The 21,150-nt window shown below is 38.3% G+C and overlaps 2 protein-coding genes across 3 annotated transcripts in view; both read left to right on the forward strand.

The window, feature by feature from the left end:
* mettl8 (methyltransferase 8, methylcytidine) overlaps window positions 1–5,454 on the forward strand; it is a 6,212-nt gene extending 758 nt beyond the window's left edge. Inside the window, exons 1-10 of one of the 2 annotated variants that reach the window (XM_026144214.1) lie at window positions 110–232; window positions 539–695; window positions 1,163–1,254; window positions 1,349–1,710; window positions 1,831–1,880; window positions 2,162–2,222; window positions 2,928–3,067; window positions 3,473–3,579; window positions 3,708–3,773; window positions 4,067–5,454. In XM_026144214.1, the coding sequence (XP_025999999.1) occupies window positions 544–695; window positions 1,163–1,254; window positions 1,349–1,710; window positions 1,831–1,880; window positions 2,162–2,222; window positions 2,928–3,067; window positions 3,473–3,579; window positions 3,708–3,773; window positions 4,067–4,221 (1,185 nt within the window). In that variant the 5' untranslated portion in view covers window positions 110–232; window positions 539–543 and the 3' untranslated portion in view covers window positions 4,222–5,454. Of the gene's footprint in view, window positions 1–109; window positions 233–538; window positions 696–1,162; window positions 1,255–1,348; window positions 1,711–1,830; window positions 1,881–2,161; window positions 2,223–2,927; window positions 3,068–3,472; window positions 3,580–3,707; window positions 3,774–4,066 lie in introns of those variants that run through there. The other variant, XM_026144213.1, reaches the window with a different exon arrangement.
* Window positions 5,455–6,052: 598 nt separating this feature from the next.
* tlk1a (tousled-like kinase 1a) lies at window positions 6,053–21,112 on the forward strand. Its single transcript, XM_026144435.1, is given in 24 exon segments — window positions 6,053–6,391; window positions 6,393–6,425; window positions 6,427–6,469; window positions 11,293–11,414; window positions 11,507–11,578; window positions 11,957–11,995; window positions 12,439–12,514; window positions 12,631–12,674; window positions 12,912–13,007; window positions 13,100–13,186; window positions 13,278–13,370; window positions 13,520–13,630; window positions 13,731–13,867; window positions 14,244–14,432; window positions 14,625–14,691; window positions 15,857–15,954; window positions 17,331–17,412; window positions 17,492–17,583; window positions 17,682–17,771; window positions 17,858–18,027; window positions 18,156–18,291; window positions 19,608–19,719; window positions 19,795–19,902; window positions 19,990–21,112. Coding segments are annotated over 24 exon segments (2,310 nt in total). The 5' UTR covers window positions 6,053–6,349; the 3' UTR covers window positions 20,161–21,112.
* The last annotated feature ends 38 nt before the right edge of the window (window positions 21,113–21,150 follow it).

A 21,150-nucleotide genomic window follows, 5' to 3' on the forward strand; every position in this document is an offset into this window, starting at 1 on the left:
TAACGTATTATACTAGGTTCTTTTTTAAGGATTTCGTTGCATTGTATTTAAATGTTTATGTATTCTTGACTTTTGTTTTCTTTTACTATTCTACGACTTTGAGCTCATTTTAGTTTCGTTAGCTTTGGGGATTTTTAAAAAAAACAAAATGCATGCATTTTCTATTTTCAGGACATTTCCCAGCTTTCAGGGCAAAAGAAGAGTTTATCGTATTCTGTTATTTTATTTACATGTATGTATTAACATTAAATAGACATTTGGATGGTGTCTTTAGGGGTCACGACAGCAGATCATTTGTCTCCATCTCACCCTATCCTTAGTATTCTCTTCTGTAACAGCAACCCTGTGCATTTCCTCCTTCACTACATTTATCAGTCTTCTTTGTGGTCTTCCTTTGTGTCAGCTCCATCTTCAGCGTCCTTCGATGCTAGTATCCCTCCCCTGCATGACATAGATATTGCTTCCACTAGTCTTTTTAGGCAGCGATGTACTGACCAGGGATTGTTGTATGTATTTAAACCTATGTGCACTTTTACAGAGTAAATGAATAAAGTGAAGAGGTTCTCTGTAGCCAAAGTGGCTGCAGTTTTCATCAGATTCTCTATGAGGTTAAAGAGCAGTGACAGTAGACCTTCAGCTCCACTGGGTTCACGGATTCTGACCAGTCCTGATGAGATCTTCAAGCACAACATGTGGTAAGTGATGCGACTTTAATGAATATGTGTAAAAGTTGCGTTTATTATTCCACATAATAAGAAGACACCATGTAGCTTGTATATTGTATATGTGTTATATATAATGGTAAATGGCCTGCATTTGTATAGCGCTTTACTTAGTCCCTAAGGACCCCAAAGCGCTTCACACTACATTCAGTCATTCATACACACATTCACACACTGGTGATGGCAAACAACATTGTAGCCACAGCTGCCCTGGGGCGCATGACAGAGGCGAGGCTGCCGGACACTGGTGCCACCGGGCCCTCTGACCACCACCAGTATACTAATAATATACTATAATATATAATAATATACAATCTAAAATATAGGTCACAGGATTTCATGACATTAAAGCTAATTATAACAAATTAAATTGTGAGTCATTATAGTTAAATTGATATATTAACATTCAGGAGTTGCTTTAGTAATGTTTTTCATGTTAGGGATCATGTGCAATGGACAGAGGAGGACAAGGAAAATGCACGGCAGAAGGCGGAGGAAAATTCCACTGTACGACTTCCTTTAAACGAACAAGGCAAGAATAAAATATTTTAACACATTTAATTAGATTTTTGGGAATTACATGGAAACAAAAATGATGAAAAAGTTGTTGAATTCTGTCCTTGCAGGTAAATTTGTTACAGCAGCTTGCCAGTACTGGGACATGTTTTATGAGATTCACCAGGACAAGTTCTTCAAAGATCGCAGGTGGCTGTTTTTAGAATTCCCAGAGCTGCTGCCTTCAGGTGAAAGAGGCCAGAGCACAAACACGTGTCACAGTCATCAGCAAACAGCCATTCAACTATGTAGTGCATCCAGATTGGACACCGAAACTGGAAAACATCAACGGTGCAATCCCATTGACCATCACAGGAATACAGACACCTTTAACTTTCAGAAGTCCTATCAACAAGCTGCACGAGGAACGAATGAAGCTGCTGTGGATGATTCTGCTTTTCCTGGACAACGTGCATCCTTCAGGATCCTGGAGGTTTTTAAAAGTGTTAATATACTCTGTTTTTGTTTTAATTTTTTATACAGGATGTGCATGTTATATTATTGCAACACAGATAATGTTAAATAACTGCTTTGCATTTTCTTCTGTTCACAGGTTGGATGTGGAGTTGGTAACAGTGTGTTTCCTATTGTAAATAACATCAAGTAAGTCAAAATGTTTCTCTTTAATGAATGATCATACAGATGTTTAGTATTTGATTGTCTCTATTGTCATCTCTGTTGTTGACTGAGAGCAGAGCATACACATAGAACACAGTGGAAATTTCTCTGTGAAGTAGTTGTGTTATCACCTACATTAGAAAAAACAATTAAGACACTTGTAAAAAATGTGTTGAGCCACAAAATCACTTTGTTAGTGTTTTACAAGTACTTGTGGTTGTAATGTGATGATTCCCAGTTGTTAAACTGTTTGTTTTCTTCCACAGAGAAACAGACTCATTTTTATACTGTTGTGACTTCTCGCCACGTGCCATTCAGCTGGTTAAGGTTAGCATCTGTTTCGTATGAAAATATAAAGTGTATACTGTATTATAATAATAATTTAGTCATCTACAAAATATTGCCGTCCCTTAAATGTTTTGGGAAATAATTTAATTTCAACAGCTGATGAAGAACAGCTGATCTATAAATAAAATATGTCTTTATCATACATTTCTACCTAGACAGACACAGAATAGATAAATATGACATCATGTGCAGAAATGTAGCAGAAGAAAAAAACATCACTGTTACATATCTCCACATTAAATAAATCTCACACATAGAAAACAATGTTAGTAATGTAAAAAAGACGGCATTCCTACACACTTGCTAGCCAATTTGTAATGTACACCTATTTAACTGTTTGTTAACTGATCCACTGGGATTTTCCCACACAACCATCTTTAGAGTAGCTAGGATAGGCTCCAGGCTATCCTAGTCCTGAATTGGACAAGAGGAAGGATGGATGAATGGACGGATCATCTTTAGGGTTTACAGAGAGTCGTCTGAAAAGGAGAAAACATCCACTGAGTGGCAGTTATTTGGGTGAAAATGTCTTCTTGATGCTCTCAGACAAGAATGACCAGACTGCTTCAAGGCGATAGGAAGGTTCATGAGAAAATGTCTCAGAACTGTACATGAATGAGTTGCAACACCAATGTGATAATGACATGCTTAATAGATATAATCTAACTTATTTTCCTTGTGTAGAACCACCCAGACTATGACGACTCGGTGTGCCACGCCTTCGTCCATGACATTTGTGACAAAATGGCCACCTTCCCATTTCCTCCTCAGAGCCTGGATATTATTCTGGCAGTATTTGTGCTCTCTTCCATTCATCCAGAGCGGTAGGTGAGGTTTAGAGTACAGAGATGGGAGACCCTAATGTCATTTATCACCTGCCAGCCAGCCCCTCCCCCTCCACAACCTCCATAACCATCCCATTGCCCAGCCTTTGTTTGAATGCCATTATAAACCCCAGTTTGAAATGGAAATAATAAACCATACAGTTAATTGCAAGAGATTGAATATTCTGTGGTTTGCTTGACACTAAAAGTATAGATGAATTTGGGAAACACATGTAATATACTTGGGTTAAGCTAATACAAATGCACTGCTGACTGAAGTCAGTTGTATCTCAGTGAATGCATTTCTCCTTGGCCTATATTTTACCGATGGCTGCAAGGATCACTTTAGCTGCAAGCCTGCTGCATTATAACATAATTTATCCAATAACTAAATTTTATTGACAGCTTGCAAGACGTTGTGAACCATCTGTCTGCATACCTGAAACATGGTGGTGTGCTCCTTTTCCGTGATTATGGGAGATACGACTTCTCACAACTCCGTTTTAAAAAAGGTAAGCCTCCCGATATGCCCGTTGTATCATTTTACCCTAATTTCTTATATATTCTTAATACATCTTTGTCTGTGTGTGAGATTCTCCTTTTTAAACAAATTCTTTGTCATTTTGTCTCTGACAACAAGGACGATGTCTATCAGAAAATTTCTACACACGCGGAGATGGAACCTGTGTTTATTTTTTCACAAAAGGTATTTCTACGTATGGGTGTGGGTGTTGACACCCCTATTCTGATCAGTGCTATGATACATGTTTGTGGTGTTTACAAAGATGGAATTTACATTTATTGGTGAATGGTTAAATATATGCATTATCTCAGATAAAACTCAATTCCAAAATTGGTAAAAAAGAAAACGAATGTATAAAAAAACAGCTTCACGGTAATGCACACAAAACCGTGTTTTCTGTTGTCATGGCTTTCTTGGCAGAAAGAGAACCTGGACTAAAATTTTGGTTCCTGACTGTTGTGTTTTATGTTTTACAGAGGAGGTTCATGATTTGTTTTCCAAAGCTGGACTGGAAGAAATTCAGAATCTAGAGGATAGACGACTGCAAGTGAACCGAGGAAAGAAAGTAGTAATGCGCCGGGTGTGGATGCAGAGCAAGTACAGAAAACCATATCCACCTTCAACCTCTTAGCATCCCACCATGCACAGATCTAACTAGAATTGTGTATTTTTCATACTTTTATACTTAAACTGGTTTATTTGGGCCTAGTAATAACTTTTTTTTGGAGGCAGCTGGGGGTAAAATATATAAAACTCAATAAAAACCAGTAAACAGGTGTTTGGTGTTTTCTACTTCTCATTATATTCATATTTAGATACTGACACAATGTTGTTAAGTCCAGGTGGGCTCGGGTACATGAACCATGCACTAGATGTTTTGAGGCCACTGTAAGAATGATTGACAGGAGATTACGTTCCATTATTCAGTAAGGCACATAAGCCACTTCAAGCCACTTTTTGTAAGAGAGAAGCAAATTAGCGGTTGCACTGATGTGTTGCCTGAATATATGCTTAGCTGTGTTTATTGATGCTGATTTATCTGCAGATAAGCTGCAAAACTGATTCGACCTCACTGCCATAAAGAACATTTCAGGAAATCATTCCCACTGTTCTAAGACATACATTGAGCAAATTAGAACTAGTGAATCTTCTCGGACAAGAGATTTAACATCTTCAAGAATTTTAAAGGAGTCCAGTCGCTTTCTTTCCAATCGCCTTGGATTCCCATGACCTGGATGACTCTACACGGATATTCCTGTTATTCTTTATGAAATTGTACAACAGCTCTTGTTTTTGTGACCGGAGAACACATCCGACGCACACCAGGACACATGATTACATGCATATTTCTGTTCCAAACCTCCTTGCTGCTGTTTCTTAAGTGTACAGTGCACATGTTATTTGTTATGTCATTTCCACCACTGTTTGCTACAATTTGCTTTTGCATGATCTCAGTCTTTTATCTTTTTTCTTTACATTAACTTAATTATCCGATTTCAAATTTTTTGCACTGCTTTACATATTAAAGCCTTCAGTATTGGTCTATGGTACTTTTAATATTGTTTGATTTTTTGTAGATTATGCTATTTTGATTTTTTTTGTTCTTTTTGTAACAATAAAATCTGGCAAGCTAGCTATCAGCAGTGCTGTGAAGAAGTATTTGTCCCTTCTAATATCTTAGTTTGTATATTAGTAGTGGTTAAAATTAGCAAGAAAGAAATTGTTTTAAAGCATGTAATCGTTACTAAACTGAAATACTCAAATTTATGATCAAATATATGGAATTTATTTACCAGCAGTGGAGAAAAAATGTGAGGGGGAGCTAAGTTAAAATTTCAAGTTATTATCTCAAAATTTCAACTTACTAAGTATCTAAAAGTTTTGCCTTACTTCTGACTAACTGGAAATGTCAAGATACTTCACTCAAAAGTTTGAGATAACTAAAAATGTCAAAATATTAACTCGGAGTTTTGAATTACAAGTTTATTTTTAATAACATAAACAAGCTTCCATATCAACCCATTAACCCTTCCAAAAGTAAGCTTTTTTTCTTAATTACTATTTCAGAATCTTTAGTTTCCATCATAATTTTGACGGAATAAAAATTTTTTAATTTGATTTCTTGAAACTTTTTTGTTTTGGACGTCAGAATCACAACTTAACCTTTACTCTAATTTATGCCTGAGAGTAGAAAATAAAAATTATTGCATTGTATCTAACTATTAATCTTGAGTATTTTTATAATTATTATGTTAACTTTCAAGCGTTTTATGTATTTATTTATTTTAATTCTTAATTAAATAAATTAGTTTATTTATTTATTGAAAAGAGATTTTTTGATATGCCATGCTATGACAGTTTAGTACAAGGAAATCGATCATTTCATTCGTTTAAAAGTCATGTCTTGACCCTTTGAGCATCGTAACCTGTAAAAATAAAACATATGGTGTTCATGTTTTCGTATGTTGTCGCTGACGCTGGGGGGGAAATGTTTCGCCCTCGCGATAAGAATTTTGCACACGATGCGTGACGTTTCATAGCCAACCACTTGAAGACGGAGAGGTGGGCCCGGAGCCCGGACTCGCTACTGAGGTGTGAAGAGGTTTGTGTCCTTAAAACACAATAATTAGACATTTTCACCTACTGGCAGTCACCGTGCCCTTCTAAAGTCACACAGGGCACGCCAGTCGGTCAGTTTTTCAGTCAGTGTTAAAGCTTACCCATGTGCGCTGCAGCACCTACACACGAAAAGTAGCTTGATGAGTATCCAAAGTAGTGGAAGTTTGGAGGGGACGCCATCTTTGGTCCCAGCTCTCCACGTCCCCAACACGGACTGTGTTTTCAGCTACATACCACGGCAGTGGTGAAGGTCCAGAAAGGTATCGTGAAACATTTTAAGCCGCACGTCTTTTCTACTTGTTCGTGTTGTTCTTTTTGTGCATATAGAAGGGAAATTCTATTAAAATGACCGAGCAAATCTTGGTGGCGAAATCTGCTCGCTAGCTAACGTTACTCTAACGCGTCAGCTCCAAAGTCCATTGAGCCTGTTTGGCTAGCTACTAGCACCGAAGACACAGGACCGTCTTTCTGTGCCCAGGCCAGTGCAGTAACCTTAAGACTAGTGCAATGGCGATTAAGCTTTGTTTTGAGCAGAAATGTAACTGTGGTAGTCGATGCATCCTCCATTAGGCATGCTGCCTGTTTAAGAGCACACATTAGCCAGGTTACCGATAATCATGTGCAAATGGAGATAATCAAGCAAATTCTAGTAATGCTTAGTGGATTGGCAGCAGCCAGTGCAAAGGTGTGCATCGCATCGTTAGCAATCCTTTGTGTGTTAACTGCTGTTTTCCTTCCATCAGTGTCCACATCATCTACATGTGTAAGTGGTGTTGTTTGTCATCTTTACGGTACACAGGGGTCTTGCATCGGCTTTTATCCTGGAAGTATTTGTGGTCTGTAACTAAAGCTAATGCACTGGATGCTTGGTAGCCTTGCTTGACCTTAGCTTTTCACTCTAAGTAATACTCAGTGTTTGTGTAGAGATGACAAGCAAAACTGAAGGAGAACTTATGGCTGGGCTATGCAGCATGCCAATCATAACGCCATAAAATACATCTGTAGTTGGCACTTAATGTTAATATTGCTTCCTGGACGTTAGTTTTCATTGGCTGTTGTAATGATGGAGGACTTTACCCAGCCTAGGACACCGATGAATCTCCCCACTTCGTTTTGTAAACACAGATTGACATAAATTAGTAATAGCTGACTACATGAGAATGAGACTATAATTTATTTTGTTCATTTTGTTTTCAAGTTTTCAATGAATGGACTCAGACTGTAATGGCCTGTTCATCTAATGTCAGTTTTTTTTTTTTTTTTGGTTTTTTTTTGGTTTTTTAAAACGACTTTCCAAATGTCTGCCATAAACAGGTGGTCAGCTTGTCTGCTGAGCAGCATGGAGTTAAAACACATCCACACCATGAGCTGTAAGGGTTCAACCGCTAGCTCCCGCAGGGGCTTGAATATAGATAATATTTATGCTCTGAGGCCTTCATGTTTGAAACAAAAGCAAATCCTTGAGAAACAATACGCAGCTCATGTGTATTTATGACGTGAAACTGGCATAAACATTTGGGGAGATGTGGTTATGGATCCGTCTCAGCAAAACCAAGTCATAAAAATGCAAAAGTATTGGTTGATCGTCTACAACATTGGACATTTCAGAGCTTATGCAGAAATGATAATCATCACTGAACGTAGAAGCCAGTTATTCCCTGCATGTGTTAGATTTTCTAATTAAGCGGTAGTGAGGTGAAAATGGTGCTAATCATTTGAATGAGTTGAAAATGAAGCCGATGTATTAAGGCGCATGCGATATTTAGTTACTATATACAGTGTTGTGTAAAATCAAAGGGCTTCTTTTTTTGCTTATTTTTCCACACATGTTTCAAATCACCCAAAAAAAATGGGTAAAGGTAACCCAATTAAAAACAAAATGCAGTTTTTAAATGATTACATTTTTTAAGGGGGAAAAAATGATCCAAATCTGCCTGGTTTGCTAATCACAGTTAATTTATTATTTAACTTTGGTTCTTTGGTTCTGTTTAATTTTGATAGCCACACCCATATCTGATTACTACCAGACCTGTTGAATCAAGAAATTGCTTAAAAACAACCTGTCTGACGAAATGAATTGGGCTGAAAGATCTCATCTAAAAGACACTTAAGAACAGGAGAGAAACAAAGTCGTTGACATCTATCAGTATGGAAAGGGTTATAAAACCATTTCTAAGGCTTTGGGACTCCAGCAAACCATGGTCAGAGCCATGAAAACCTGGAACAGTGGTGAACCTTCCCAGAAGTGGCCACCTACCAAAATTACTCCAACACCGTATCGACTTATCCAGGAGGTCACAAAAGCACCCAGAATAATATCTGAAGAACTGCAGGCCTCACCTGCCTCAGTTAAGGTCAGAGTTTGATTTGATTTAACAACAGGAAAGCGACTGGGCAAATAAGGCATCCATGGGAGAGCTCCAAGGTGAAAATCACTGCTCACCAAAATGAACACAAAGGCTCATCTAATGTTTGTCAAAAATTTCTTTGGGCTGCTTCAGGACCTGGATGACTTGGCATAATTGATAGAACTATGAAATCCAGAAAATCCTGAAGGGGAATGTCCAACCATCAGATTGAATGGGTTAAAACAAAACACACAAATAAAATCAAGGTTTTGGAGCGGCCTGAAAGTCAAAGTCTGGAGATGGTTTGGCATGACCTTAAACAGGCCGTCAGTGCTAGAAACCATCCTGTGTGGCTGAATTAAAACAATTCTGCAAAGAAGATAATAAATGTGAAAGACTCATTGCCAGTTATCACAAATGCTCAATTGCAGTTCTTGCTTATTAGGTTTAGTGGACAATTACTTTTTCACACATGGTGAGGGTTTGGATACCTTTTTTTTTTTTTTTTTCTCTCTCTCTCTCTCTCGCTCTTTCCCTTAATAAATTAAGTCACTGTTTAAAGACTGCTTGGTACAGATAGTTTTCACAGTGCTATTTATAGAGGAAAAAAGCAAATATAGGGGGAAAAAAGCAAATATTCTCCATAAGGTTATTTTATTTTTTTTTGCTCTTAAATTGATAAAGCTGCCACATGCAGAAAAACATGGTTAGCTGTGTTAGGTACGTGACCTGCAGTAAATGATTTCTCGAGCAGAATTTAATTGGGAAATTACAGATCCACAAACATGACAATGTTAGGAAGAAACATGTGCGGGTTGCCTAATTTTTATTTATTTATTTATTTTTTAATAAGGTATTTCTCAGTAAAAAACAAAAAAACAAGGTCTATCGGGTGGTTGCAAAGGGTAGTTAACATTATCAGATTCATGACGGTTTGACCTTTATTAAGTCTTAATCAAGAGGTTAGGGCAAAGTAGTGATTATAATAAGCTAAGCAGATGCATCAGTGTAATCATTGTTATTTTATATCTTGCTTGCAGAGCATAAATATGACAGTATTATGCACGTATTGATCAAATTTCAGTGAGGCAAATGCTGATTGTGGCTTACAGTTCCATGGCTTCTGTGGTGCTAGACTTGATGCATAGCACCACAAATACTTCACTAAGTGTAACTATCGATCACAATATAGTGTTAGTAAATGTAAATTAGAAGACTACATTAATAACAGGTCTCTTTTCAGCTTAAATGTGTTACTGAATACACATAAAGATAGCAAATACATCAGTTAAAAGTTTTCAGATAGAATTTGCCTAAAGCGATCACCGTGGTGGTTATTTAAAAAAGGTAACGGACGCTTCTCTGTGGAGGTGTTGATAGCATGCTGGAAGTAAAAATATCCTAGCCTGGTTAATTCTTAAAAGTAGCTATTGACTTTTCAGAAAATTAAAGTATAACAGCACGTTGGAGCTGTTTTTGTGAATGACACGATTGGTAAAGAAGGGATTTTAATTAACGACAGGACACGTGATTCTTTTTACGTTAGACACACTTCTTTTTTTGTATGCTTATCTGGGAAATGGCTTCATGTCAGTATCGTTTGGCGAGCCAGCTGTATTCTGTCTGTTACAACCCATTTGTTAAGTTGCTTTGTGTTTGCAGATGTATTGCAAATCATACCATAATAGGAGACAGGGTTTGGTTTGAGAGGATGTAATAAATTACTTTTTGTTTAGCTGTGTGCGCAAACTGTTATGTGAAGTCCTCAGGGTCTAAATGAAGTGCAGATTCAGTCCTGAGATCATTGAAGATTTTATTTTTCATGTGAAACTGTGTGTGGTTTAATTTGTATTTGTTATCTGGGATAATCAGGGCAATCACGTTTGAATTGTAACTATTTTTTCTTTCACTCCGTTTAGAGAGACTTTTTTTTTTTTTTTCTGTAGGTTTCTTCTTGCACTGCTGAAATATTTTAAGCAAAAGTACGTGTATTTTGGTTTCAGTGGTTTGTAATACATATCCTCCAACAATTCATGTCGCTGAATGCTACAAGATGACTTTTTATCCTCGATCTTTAGTTCACATTTATAATCCTAGCTAGTATAATTTTAAACATATTCAGTGCGTTCTTGTCTTTCCTACTCTTAAATGGATTTTGAAAATCCCTACCTACTGTACTAAGCTTGGATGCAGTGCCAAACCTCCATAACCCTTTCAAAATGGTTGTCTCATTACAGCACAGATTTAGTGAGCAGGCACCTCTGAGTCTGCAGCAACACCAAAGCCCATGGTGCTCCTGCATCATTCCCGCAGGAGCGCTGTGAGCAGCATTGCCTAGCATTTGAAATGTTGCCCTTGGATTCTCATGATTTAAAGAAAAAAAACAAAACAGAAAATTTCTGAATGTGGCCTCTGCATTTGGAGAATATAACGCGTTCTTTTGAATATTTTTGTTATTTAAGTATTAGGCTTTTACCTGTAGAGTTGGTGTAACCATAATCACAACTAGCTTATCTCTTCAGTACTTGATGAATAAATATAGCAAAACCTGCCTTGGGGATGCCACTAGGGAGCGGGCAGAAATTTGGTCTCGGCCTACATTCTGATCTAGACTCAAATCTCATAAGCTTACTGCTGCTGTGTCATTTGCCCACTCGAGTGGGCAGTAAATGGGTTCAATTAAGCTGATCGTTGAATAACGGAGACACACTGTGATTTGTTGCTAATCCTCCCAGGCACCATGGAGGAGCTGCACAGCCTGGACCCCCGGAGACAGGAGCTGCTGGAGGCTCGTTTTATGGGCGGAGTCAGCGGCAGCACAGGGGGCAGCACTGGCAGCGCAAGCGGGGGAACCAAAGTGAGTCAGAAATGAGGACGTATTTATTTATTGTTTTAAGTGTTTCCTATTGTAGTGTTGACTCGGTTATTAATTGTCTCTCTTTATTTCAGGGCTTGACCAATAATGAATGTTCAAATCACAGTTTTGGGAGTCTAGGATCTTCAAGTGACAAGGAGTCGGAGGTAAATATCTTTAATCCTATGTGGGAGCTACTCTGATCACATTTACACTGTCCAGATTAATCATGCTTGACACAAGTGTTTGTGTCCTTTGCACGCTAATCTTAAGCATTCCATTATTATATCACCTTTATTCTGGAAATGATACCAATATTTCCAGTATCAATATTGTTAAATTAAACAATATATTTTTAATGTAGTCTTGAACTGTCATTTACTTGCATACTGGTGGTTATTTTATACTATTAATTAATAATTTTTTAAATAAAGATTTTATTTAATAATGAAGTACACTTGCAATAAATGCTTTTCACTGTTAGTCTGGTCACTTATTATCCATGGGTAATAAGTTTTGGTCTAAAGCTTTCCTTGTCATTATAGGGGTCTGATGTGAAAAGAGGGAGCTCTCCTGCTTATTCGGTGGGTAATTTATCAGATCTGAAAACGAATATTTTGCATTTAAAGGCTGGAGATTTGTCTGGTCAACACTGGTGTTTGCAGTGATCCCTCTAGGTTCAACATGACCGAAACAATGCTATTTATTTATATTTTTCAAAAGACCAATATTTATAATGGAAATATTTTTCAGATATTAGGAAAGTACTTTTATTATTCCAGAACTTGTTGCATTTCTTGACTGTTGTTAACCTGGACTATTGGGGACTTAAAAAAAAGGCCGTTACAGCTCCAAACATCTATTGTAATATTACTTATTCTGTATATAAAGCATGAATATCTATAAATACCCATTGGAAACAAAAAGCTATCACTATATAGAGAATACAGCAGCAGTTCAGGTTCAGAGTGTCCGTTGTGCAGTAATCATACTGTAAAATTATACCAAATTAAATTTAATGTTTCAGACCCCAGAGAAGAAACAGACTGAAACAACTAGAGGCAGAAAAAGGAAACCTGAGATCCAGTCAGAGAGCAGCCAAGGTAAGTGTTGTTCTGTTATACCGGTTATAATTATTTTACTCCTGTTGTTTGTGTTATTCCAATAAAATATGTTTGATAAATCACAACACTCATCCCTGCTTTCTCTTGATTTTTAGGAAAATCAACTGTGCGGGGACCCAAAATAAGTGATTATTTCGATGTAAGTTTTGTGTCAGATATTTCATATATGAAGTATGAACAGTATACTTCATGGCACTATAGATGAATATATAGTGCCCAGAAAATAATGTGTGCTATATCAGCCTGTTGAAGATCTGAGGCGTAATCCATTTCCTGTCTGTAACCACATTACAGTAAAATAAAAGGACCCACTGGCTGTCTACTGTTACCAGATCTTAGGCAGCGGTGCTACTTATCCTCTCTTTTCATCTTGTAGTTCCAGGGAGGAAATGGGTCCAGTCCTGTCAGAGGTCCCCCACCAGTGATTCGTTCGCCCCAGAATTCACATTCCCACTCGACTCAGGGCACTTCTGTAAGCTGTGATAATAACAAAATAACTCTTTTGTAGCTCACCATAGTGTTGACCTGTTTTTAAATAAAATATCATCACTCTCTGTGTTCTAGGTTAGACAAAATAGCTCATCTCCTACTAGTCTGTCTTTTGGGGACCATATGGCACATCCAAAGCAACTAGCAGTCAAATTTGTTCAGGTGAGGAGGTTGTAACCAAAGCCTTTCTGCATTCACTCTTAAAACATGTTTGATATGACAAGTGTTTAACTCCTTTTGTTTTTCACTCCAGACTGACCTGACAGTGTTAAAATTGGCTGCCCTTGAAAGCACCAAGAATCTAGACCTTGAGAAGAAGGAGGGCAGGATAGATGACCTGTTAAGGGTAAGAGGGACATCTTACTGTTTTATTGACTGAACAAGTTTAAAAACAAGGTGGATAAAACTTCCCAGAGTTCAGTTTTATAGTAAATGTGTTTAGTAAAGCATTTTGTTTCTATGTCTGCTTATCCAGTGTCATTTTCTGCTTCACAGGCAAACTGTGATCTCAGGAGACAGATAGATGAACAGCAAAAGTTACTTGAGAAATACAAGGAACGCTTGAATAAGTGCATCACCATGAGCAAGAAGTTACTTATAGAAAAGGTAAACAAGCGTTTTTTCTGTAGCCTGCGTTATTAAAATCAGGAATGTTTGTGTGGCTGTGAACCTGCATGCTGTATTTTATGTTGTTGTTGTTGTTCAGAGCACCCAGGAGAAGCAGGCCTGTCGGGAGAAGAGCATGCAGGATAGACTACGTTTAGGCCACTTTACTACAGTGAGACATGGGGCCTCATTCACAGAGCAGTGGACAGATGGCTATGCCTTCCAAAACCTTGTCAAGTGAGAAGCTTTTAAATTGTTTATCTCCCATTTATTTATTAAGCTTTGCATATTTTAAGTTTAGCTCTCCACGTACACCTTAAAGCTGCACATTACATGCACATTTAATTCCCCTGCTACTGAAAAGTTGGGGGTTGTAAGCTCAGCTCCAAGGCTTCATTTCCTAGGACAGCTGCCACGTCACTTCTTAACATTATTCGCTTAAGAGTAGATTTAACCTCATGTTGTCAAAACAGACTTAGTATTTTTAGTATAATTTCACTGAGTTTTGCATTGCAGCCTTCATCTGCAGTATTTCCATCGTCAGATTCAAGTTGAAAATTCTAAAATGTAGTTGTACCTTTAAAATTAACAGCTTTAATATGTCCTTCGGCAGGCAGCAGGAGTGGATAAACCAACAGAGAGAAGACATTGAGAGGCAGAGGAAACTTCTTGCCAAGAGGAAACCTCCATCTTCCAACAACTCCCAAACACCAACCACAAACTCTGAGCCAAAGCAACGGAAAACCAAGGCAGTGAATGGAGCAGAAAACGATCCCTTTCTAAAACCCAGCCTACCTCAGCTGTAAGTCCACACCCTTGTGTATGTGTTGTGTAGGATCCTTTTCCCCCGTGTTTTGCTTTATTACCTCATGTTTACCAGGAAAGCAGATTTTTAACAGCATGTAGCACAGTATTAACTGAAAGTGTTAAACTTAAGACGCACTGTTAAATTAGGCTCATGCTTTGTTTCTATATGCTTTCTTATCCTTGAAAGGCTGACATTAGCAGAGTACCATGAACAGGAAGAGATCTTCAAACTGCGACTTGGACATCTGAAAAAGGTTTGTGGAAATATGAAGCCTGGTAAACAGAATTGTGACGTTTTGTTTGATTGTTCAATCAAGTTAATATAGTTCAGAGTGCCTGACAGATAATTGACAAAGTAAAAGAACAAAATAAATATGCAACAGTAAGAAATTTAAACAGACAAAACATTAATGGCCTAAAAGTAGGATGAATCAATTAAAAAAGATAAAATATTAATAAAAATGTAGATTATAATGGAATAAAATGTATGACAAAAGGCAAAAAATAGAAAAATTGAACATTGCAGTGCTGGGTTTTAGGTCCGATGTCTTCCTTTTTGAGTGCTATACACTTAAACGCATGGCCCTTATTGCTTAGTAACACCCCCTTTGGTGAGAGTGGTTACTTTTAAAAGCCACCTAAATACTTGTTTGAGGAACTTGTTTCCTTCTTCCTGCAAAAGGGTTCTAGTTTTGTCAGATTCTTGGGCTATCTTGCATTCACTGCTCTTTTTAGGTATGACTACAGATTTTTGATGAGGTTTAGGCAGGGGAACTGCGTGGGGCCGAGGCATAACTGTTAGCGTGCACCTCTCAATGTGGCCAACTGTACCGAGCCTTCCATGAACATCCAATTTGAGCAGATGTGGCTGTACAGCAGAGGCATAGCCTTCTCCTACTTTTTGGGCTATGGCTGCATATTTTTGGGCTAAAGGTTGACTTGGTATATTCATAAACCTTTGAAATTTGCATCACCTGACCTTTCCCAGTGGTTGTAAACAAGCCTTAGAAATTGCAATGACCGACATCTTTGTAAAAGGGGTAAAAAATACTAATGCTATTTAAAATAACAATAAAGAACTGTAATTTTGACTTTTTAAATCTGTTCATCTATTTAGATTTTAGCTTGTGGCCAAACTTTCTGCATTTATCTCTTCCACCTTTTTCCTCAGTTTCCTGATTGAAAATCCTGTTCCATTAGTAAAGATTGTGCAAAGAATATAAGGTCAATTTACTCATTGTTTTCATGGGAAAAAAGCTTCACTGAAAAGCCCTAACGGACTCTGCACCAAGTCAGATGTTAATATTTAATTGCGAGCTCGTCATGTGTATGAGTGGGTTTTGATGAACTCTCCTTGTAGTCAGTGCTCTGAAGTTCCTTCTGTGCATTTGTGTGTTTGTGTGTTTGAATCATTTATAGGAAGAAGCTGAGATCCAGGCAGAGCTCGAGCGTCTGGAGAGAGTGCGCAACCTTCACATTCGGGAACTGAAGAGAATAAATAACGAAGACAGCTCACAGTGAGTCTAAATCACTTTCCTTGACATTTGCTGCATTGACATTGGAACACGATGTACAAGCAAGGCTACAGTCCTCGTCCACAGTCGAATAATAAAGGGTTGTATTATGTGAAATTAAGCTTCTCGTCGTGTGTTGTGAGACCCACAAAATGAGGGGGGGAAGCCCATCTCTTTTTGTCTGTTCCTTTCTCTGTCACATTCAGTGTGTCTGAACTTGCTGTTCTGATTTATAGACCATTGTGGTGTCAGAATGGGTTAACGCCACCCCCCACCCCACCCCAGCTGGCAAACGGATTCATCCTCTTGAATTCTGAATGAACAGCTCAGTCTGCCATTATTTCCCTGCTAGATCCATGTCTGCTAACTCAGAGATGCATTAGCTATGAGCAAACCGAACAAAATGTCTGTTCTGTGTTTGCTCCTGCAGCCCATAAGTCTTTATGTACTCCAGTATCCGGGGGGAATGAAGACCCAGTGGATTACTTGTATTTGCAATGTCCTTAGAGTAATAGCAAGTGTCCTGTCGTTGGCACATCAAGCTGCTAAATATGGTTGGCAGTATTACATTAATTCTGATTGTATTCACACAGACTACAGCTGCGTTAAAAGTGAAATTAAAAATTATGGGAGCTTTGAGACCGAAAATTAAATTAGAGGTTGCTGTTTTGTGCTTCGGTTTATTGATCACATCAGATTTCTCTCTCCTTATATTGTGTGCTTGCCTGCACTTTACTGAAGAACTTGCTATATAAAAATAAAGGGATTATCACGTATTTATTTTTTGCTTCTTTTGAGAGTGATTGGATTTTGAAATGTGACTGAAATGTTTTCATAAAATCTGCACGTTAACATCTAAACAGTGTTTGAGCAGCTAAAATTTGGACTTTTATAACCAAAACATCTTACTTGTCTTACACAGACGGCCATAGCTAAAATGAGAAGGTGCTAGAAGCAACAGAATTTCTTTGTTTTTTTCCCCCCTCATTTATTCATGTCTGTATATCAGCTATAATGCAGTATGCTGCTCCTTTATCTCACTCGCTGAACTCTACTGTAAACCGTCGTGTGCAGCAGTTCATGATTACACCTGTAGTCAGAAAAATGACCTCTTAAAACGTTGCAGAAGCTGGGTGAAATTATTTATCTGTGCAGTATTTGGAGCTGAAATTTGACACTTTCAACTGTTATGCAAGACTTGCCGTTAAGTTTTTAATAAGCAGCATAATGTGACTCTTTGCTCGTCTTTGTAGTGCTGAACCTAAAATAAATTGATCTAGCAAAGCTAATTTTTTATTAATTTGTGATTCACATAGGTCCAAATTTTAATTTTACTCCTCCCTCCTTTTATTATTATTATTTTTTTCTCCAATCTAAAGATTTAAAGATCACCCAACGTTGAATGAAAGATACCTGCTCCTGCATCTTCTAGGCAGAGGAGGCTTTAGTGAAGTTTACAAGGTAAGTCATTAAACATGGAAAAATACTCTCAATAAGTGTTGCTGTGCAGGTTTATTCTAACTGTCACTGTGTCGTTCAGGCTTTTGACTTGATTGAACAACGATACGCTGCTGTGAAAATCCACCAACTTAACAAAAACTGGAGAGAAGAAAAAAAAGAGAACTATCACAAGTATGTTAGTCTGTGTGAATATGTTTGTATTATAAGGGAGCACAGCACCTTCCTGCTTTGGTTGCTAATGGTATGATAAATATCATCCTTTTCTACAGGCATGCATGTCGAGAGTACAGAATACACAAGGAGTTGGACCATCCCAGGATTGTGAAACTTTATGATTACTTCTCACTGGACACAGACACGTCAGTCACTCTGCACATTTTATAGCATGTGAAAGGTGTCAAAAAAATGCACTAAGTAATTCTTACTTAATTTATCCGTCCAACAGGTTTTGCACCGTTATGGAGTACTGCGAGGGCAACGACCTGGATTTCTACTTGAAGCAGCATAAATTAATGTCTGAGAAGGAGGCACGGTCCATAGTCATGCAGATTGTAAATGCACTAAAATACCTGAATGAAATCAAACCTCCCATCATCCATTATGACCTTAAACCAGGTAAACACCCCCTTCTGAACAACGGATCAGTCTTAAACAGTTTCCCCCCCTGGAATTAATAAAGTATTCTGATTCTGATTGAGCGTGATTACTGCTGTAGTTCTGACCTAATGTGTTTTGATTTGAAGGTAATATCTTGTTGGTGGATGGCACAGCCTGTGGGGAAATTAAAATCACTGACTTTGGTCTTTCCAAAATTATGGATGATGACAACTACGGCGTAGATGGGATGGACCTGACATCACAGGGTGCAGGAACCTACTGGTGAGAAGAAATGCTCCTAAATCACATTCAGACATTTAAAATTGTCTTTAAATGTTGATTGATGATTACTGAAAAGTAGCAGTAACATATTATAGGCGTACTTCTTTATAAACAAAGATCCCGCATTTAGTTTTGTGCTCTTGTGAAAGTGTCAAAAGCTGTTTGTGAAGTAGACGCTTACATTGAGTGTTTAACATCGTTACAGTCCTGAAACGCCTTAAATGTCGATGATGGTCCTGGTGGAACCAAGTTTAAGAGTGCGTTAAGTGCTTTTAAGTACTCATTTTCAGTTCTCTCCTTGTAACTCACATTTTTAGAGGAATACTTTTGTGTCAGCTTCTTCATACCAGTCATTGAATTGCTCAAGCATAAAGGCATTAACTCCTGGGATAAATGTTGAATTCGGTGTCTTTCAGTGGCAGTGTTGTGTCAACGCATTAAGAGATAATTCTGTTGGCTATTAACAAAGAGAATAGAGCTATATTTTAGCTGTAGCTGAAAACTTGGCATATTTTGACATGCTGTGTAGAGCATCCTTTGAGGAAACTGGACAAAACGCTACAGGTTAGCCATCAGGATGAAATCCTCGGAACCAGTGTCAGACTGTATGCTTGCGCAATGGGTCCTGGGCTCTTCCTGGTGCGTGACAATGACCGGCCTCATGTGGCGAGAGTATGCAGCCAGTTCCTGGAAAATGAAGGAACCGATACCACTGGCTGGTTTTCACACTTGCCAGACCTAAATCTAATAGAACACCTCTAGGACATTGTTTCCATCCATCCAACACCACCAGGTTGCATCTCATACTGTCCAGGAGCTCAGTGATGCCCTGGTCCAGATCTGGGAGGATATTCCCCAGGATAGCATCCCATTAGGAGCATCCCCGACTTTGCCAGACATGCATACAAGCACATAGGACCATACAAACTACGGAGTGTCATTTTGAGTTGTGATGTGTGATGAAATTTTGGACTAGCCTGCTGCATCGGTTTTTCACTTTGATTTTGGGCTGTCTTTGAATTCTCTGTATTGTTAATAATTTTCATTTCCATCAAAGGATGTGGCGTCCTTTTGTTCCTAACATATTACCCAGTTCATATCAGTATAGATACCTGGCATGATTTTATTTATTTCAGCAAGGTATAATGGAAAGAAAAAAGTAGCATAAAATAGGCACCCATTTGTAGTAACAGTACTATTACTACTACTATTTGTAGTTGTAGTAATCTATAAGTAACTTAAAATTGTAAAAACGGTACTGACCATAAATGTGTGTGCCAATCTTGTCCTTTGATTTATGCATATTGTGACATCAGGTACTTGCCTCCTGAGTGTTTTGTGGTTGGTAAAGAACCTCCAAAGATCTCCAACAAGGTGGATGTGTGGTCTGTGGGTGTCATCTTTTTCCAGTGTCTGTATGGAAGGAAGGTAAGGACGATGGCTGGTCTTCTAGCAGTGTTTATGTTAATTTATGCCTGATGATAAAGTTGTCCTTCTTTCCAGCCTTTTGGCCACAATCAGTCACAACAAGATATCCTGCAGGAGAACACCATACTCAAAGCTACCGACGTTCAGTTCCCTGTGAAGCCAGTTTCCAGTAACGAAGCAAAGGTAGCAGAACTTGCACACGGTTGCTGTCTTTTAAATATCATCACACATTATGACTTGTTAATTTTGAATACATTCTTCAACTTTCAGGCTTTCATACGGCGGTGCCTGGCATACAGGAAGGAGGACCGGATCGACGTTCACCAGCTGGGAAGTGACCCCTACTTGCTCCCTCACATCCGGAGATCAAGCTCCTCTGGAAATCTGCAAATGAGTGCTGCGGTCTCAAGTCCAGCCTCCTCCAGCAACATCTCATATTGACAATTTTGAATTGTGACAAAAAAACAAAAATGCGCATAAAAATTTAAAACTTGATGACTGAAGTTGCACCTGCAGAGCTCTTCAGAGGCTTGGGCTCGTAAGAGGAGGAACAGCCAGCGATGGAAGGAACGGGCTCAGGTGGGGGGCATCACCTGGCCTCCTCTGACCTGTGCCAGGCTTCTACTTGTTTACCAGGGCTTGATCAGTTGGAGGGACAGTAAAGGGACGGGTAAAGGACATGGGTAAATGGATCTCGTTGAAGGTCTAACAAAGAAAAAAAAAAGCACTGAAACTGACTACATACCTTGAAGAAAATGTGACTGGACACTCGGTTCGGATCTTGCTGATGGACATGGCCTTAAAGGGCCGAAGGGAGACTTTGGCAGGCCACCATTTAGATTAAATAATGTGGTCCTGCCAGGGTGCAAATGATTCAGCTGCTAGAAGTTAATTTACTGTGAGGAGAAGACAGTCATTGTTAAGTAGAACTACAAAGATTTCACCATTGATTGGGTAATTGTTTTGGTTATGTTTTTTGTTTTTCCACAAATTTTAGGCTTTAATTTGAGTTACTTAGCCATGAGAATGTAATGTGTAGCATACAAGTGGCAACTAGTGTCATGTAGATTGGGGCAGCATACTTACGTTTAATGCACAAAATAACCAAATGTAGAAAAATTAAATTGTATTAAAAAAAAAACCCTATGCAGGAATATTAACAGATAAATTGGAAACTGTATATGCTGTACAGGTGAATTTTCAAATTTTGAGCTGCAGCAGTAATGTGTACAAAGAGTTCAAATTTTTCCCAATTTAAGAGTAGTTTCCTGGAGTGGTTTCATTTTGCTGCTTTGTTGCTCTTACTTTTCAAGGGCTTTATGTTCCACTTCGGGTACAAATTGTACAGTTCTGCTAAGAGTGAATAAATACCAGGAAACTTTTTTTCTCCCCATTGATCTTAGTGCACATAATCCACTCTCATTGCATCTA

The sequence above is a fragment of the Astatotilapia calliptera genome, chromosome 16 (assembly GCF_900246225.1).
Source record: "Astatotilapia calliptera chromosome 16, fAstCal1.2, whole genome shotgun sequence".
In the NCBI taxonomy this organism is placed as follows: Eukaryota; Metazoa; Chordata; class Actinopteri; order Cichliformes; family Cichlidae; genus Astatotilapia; species Astatotilapia calliptera.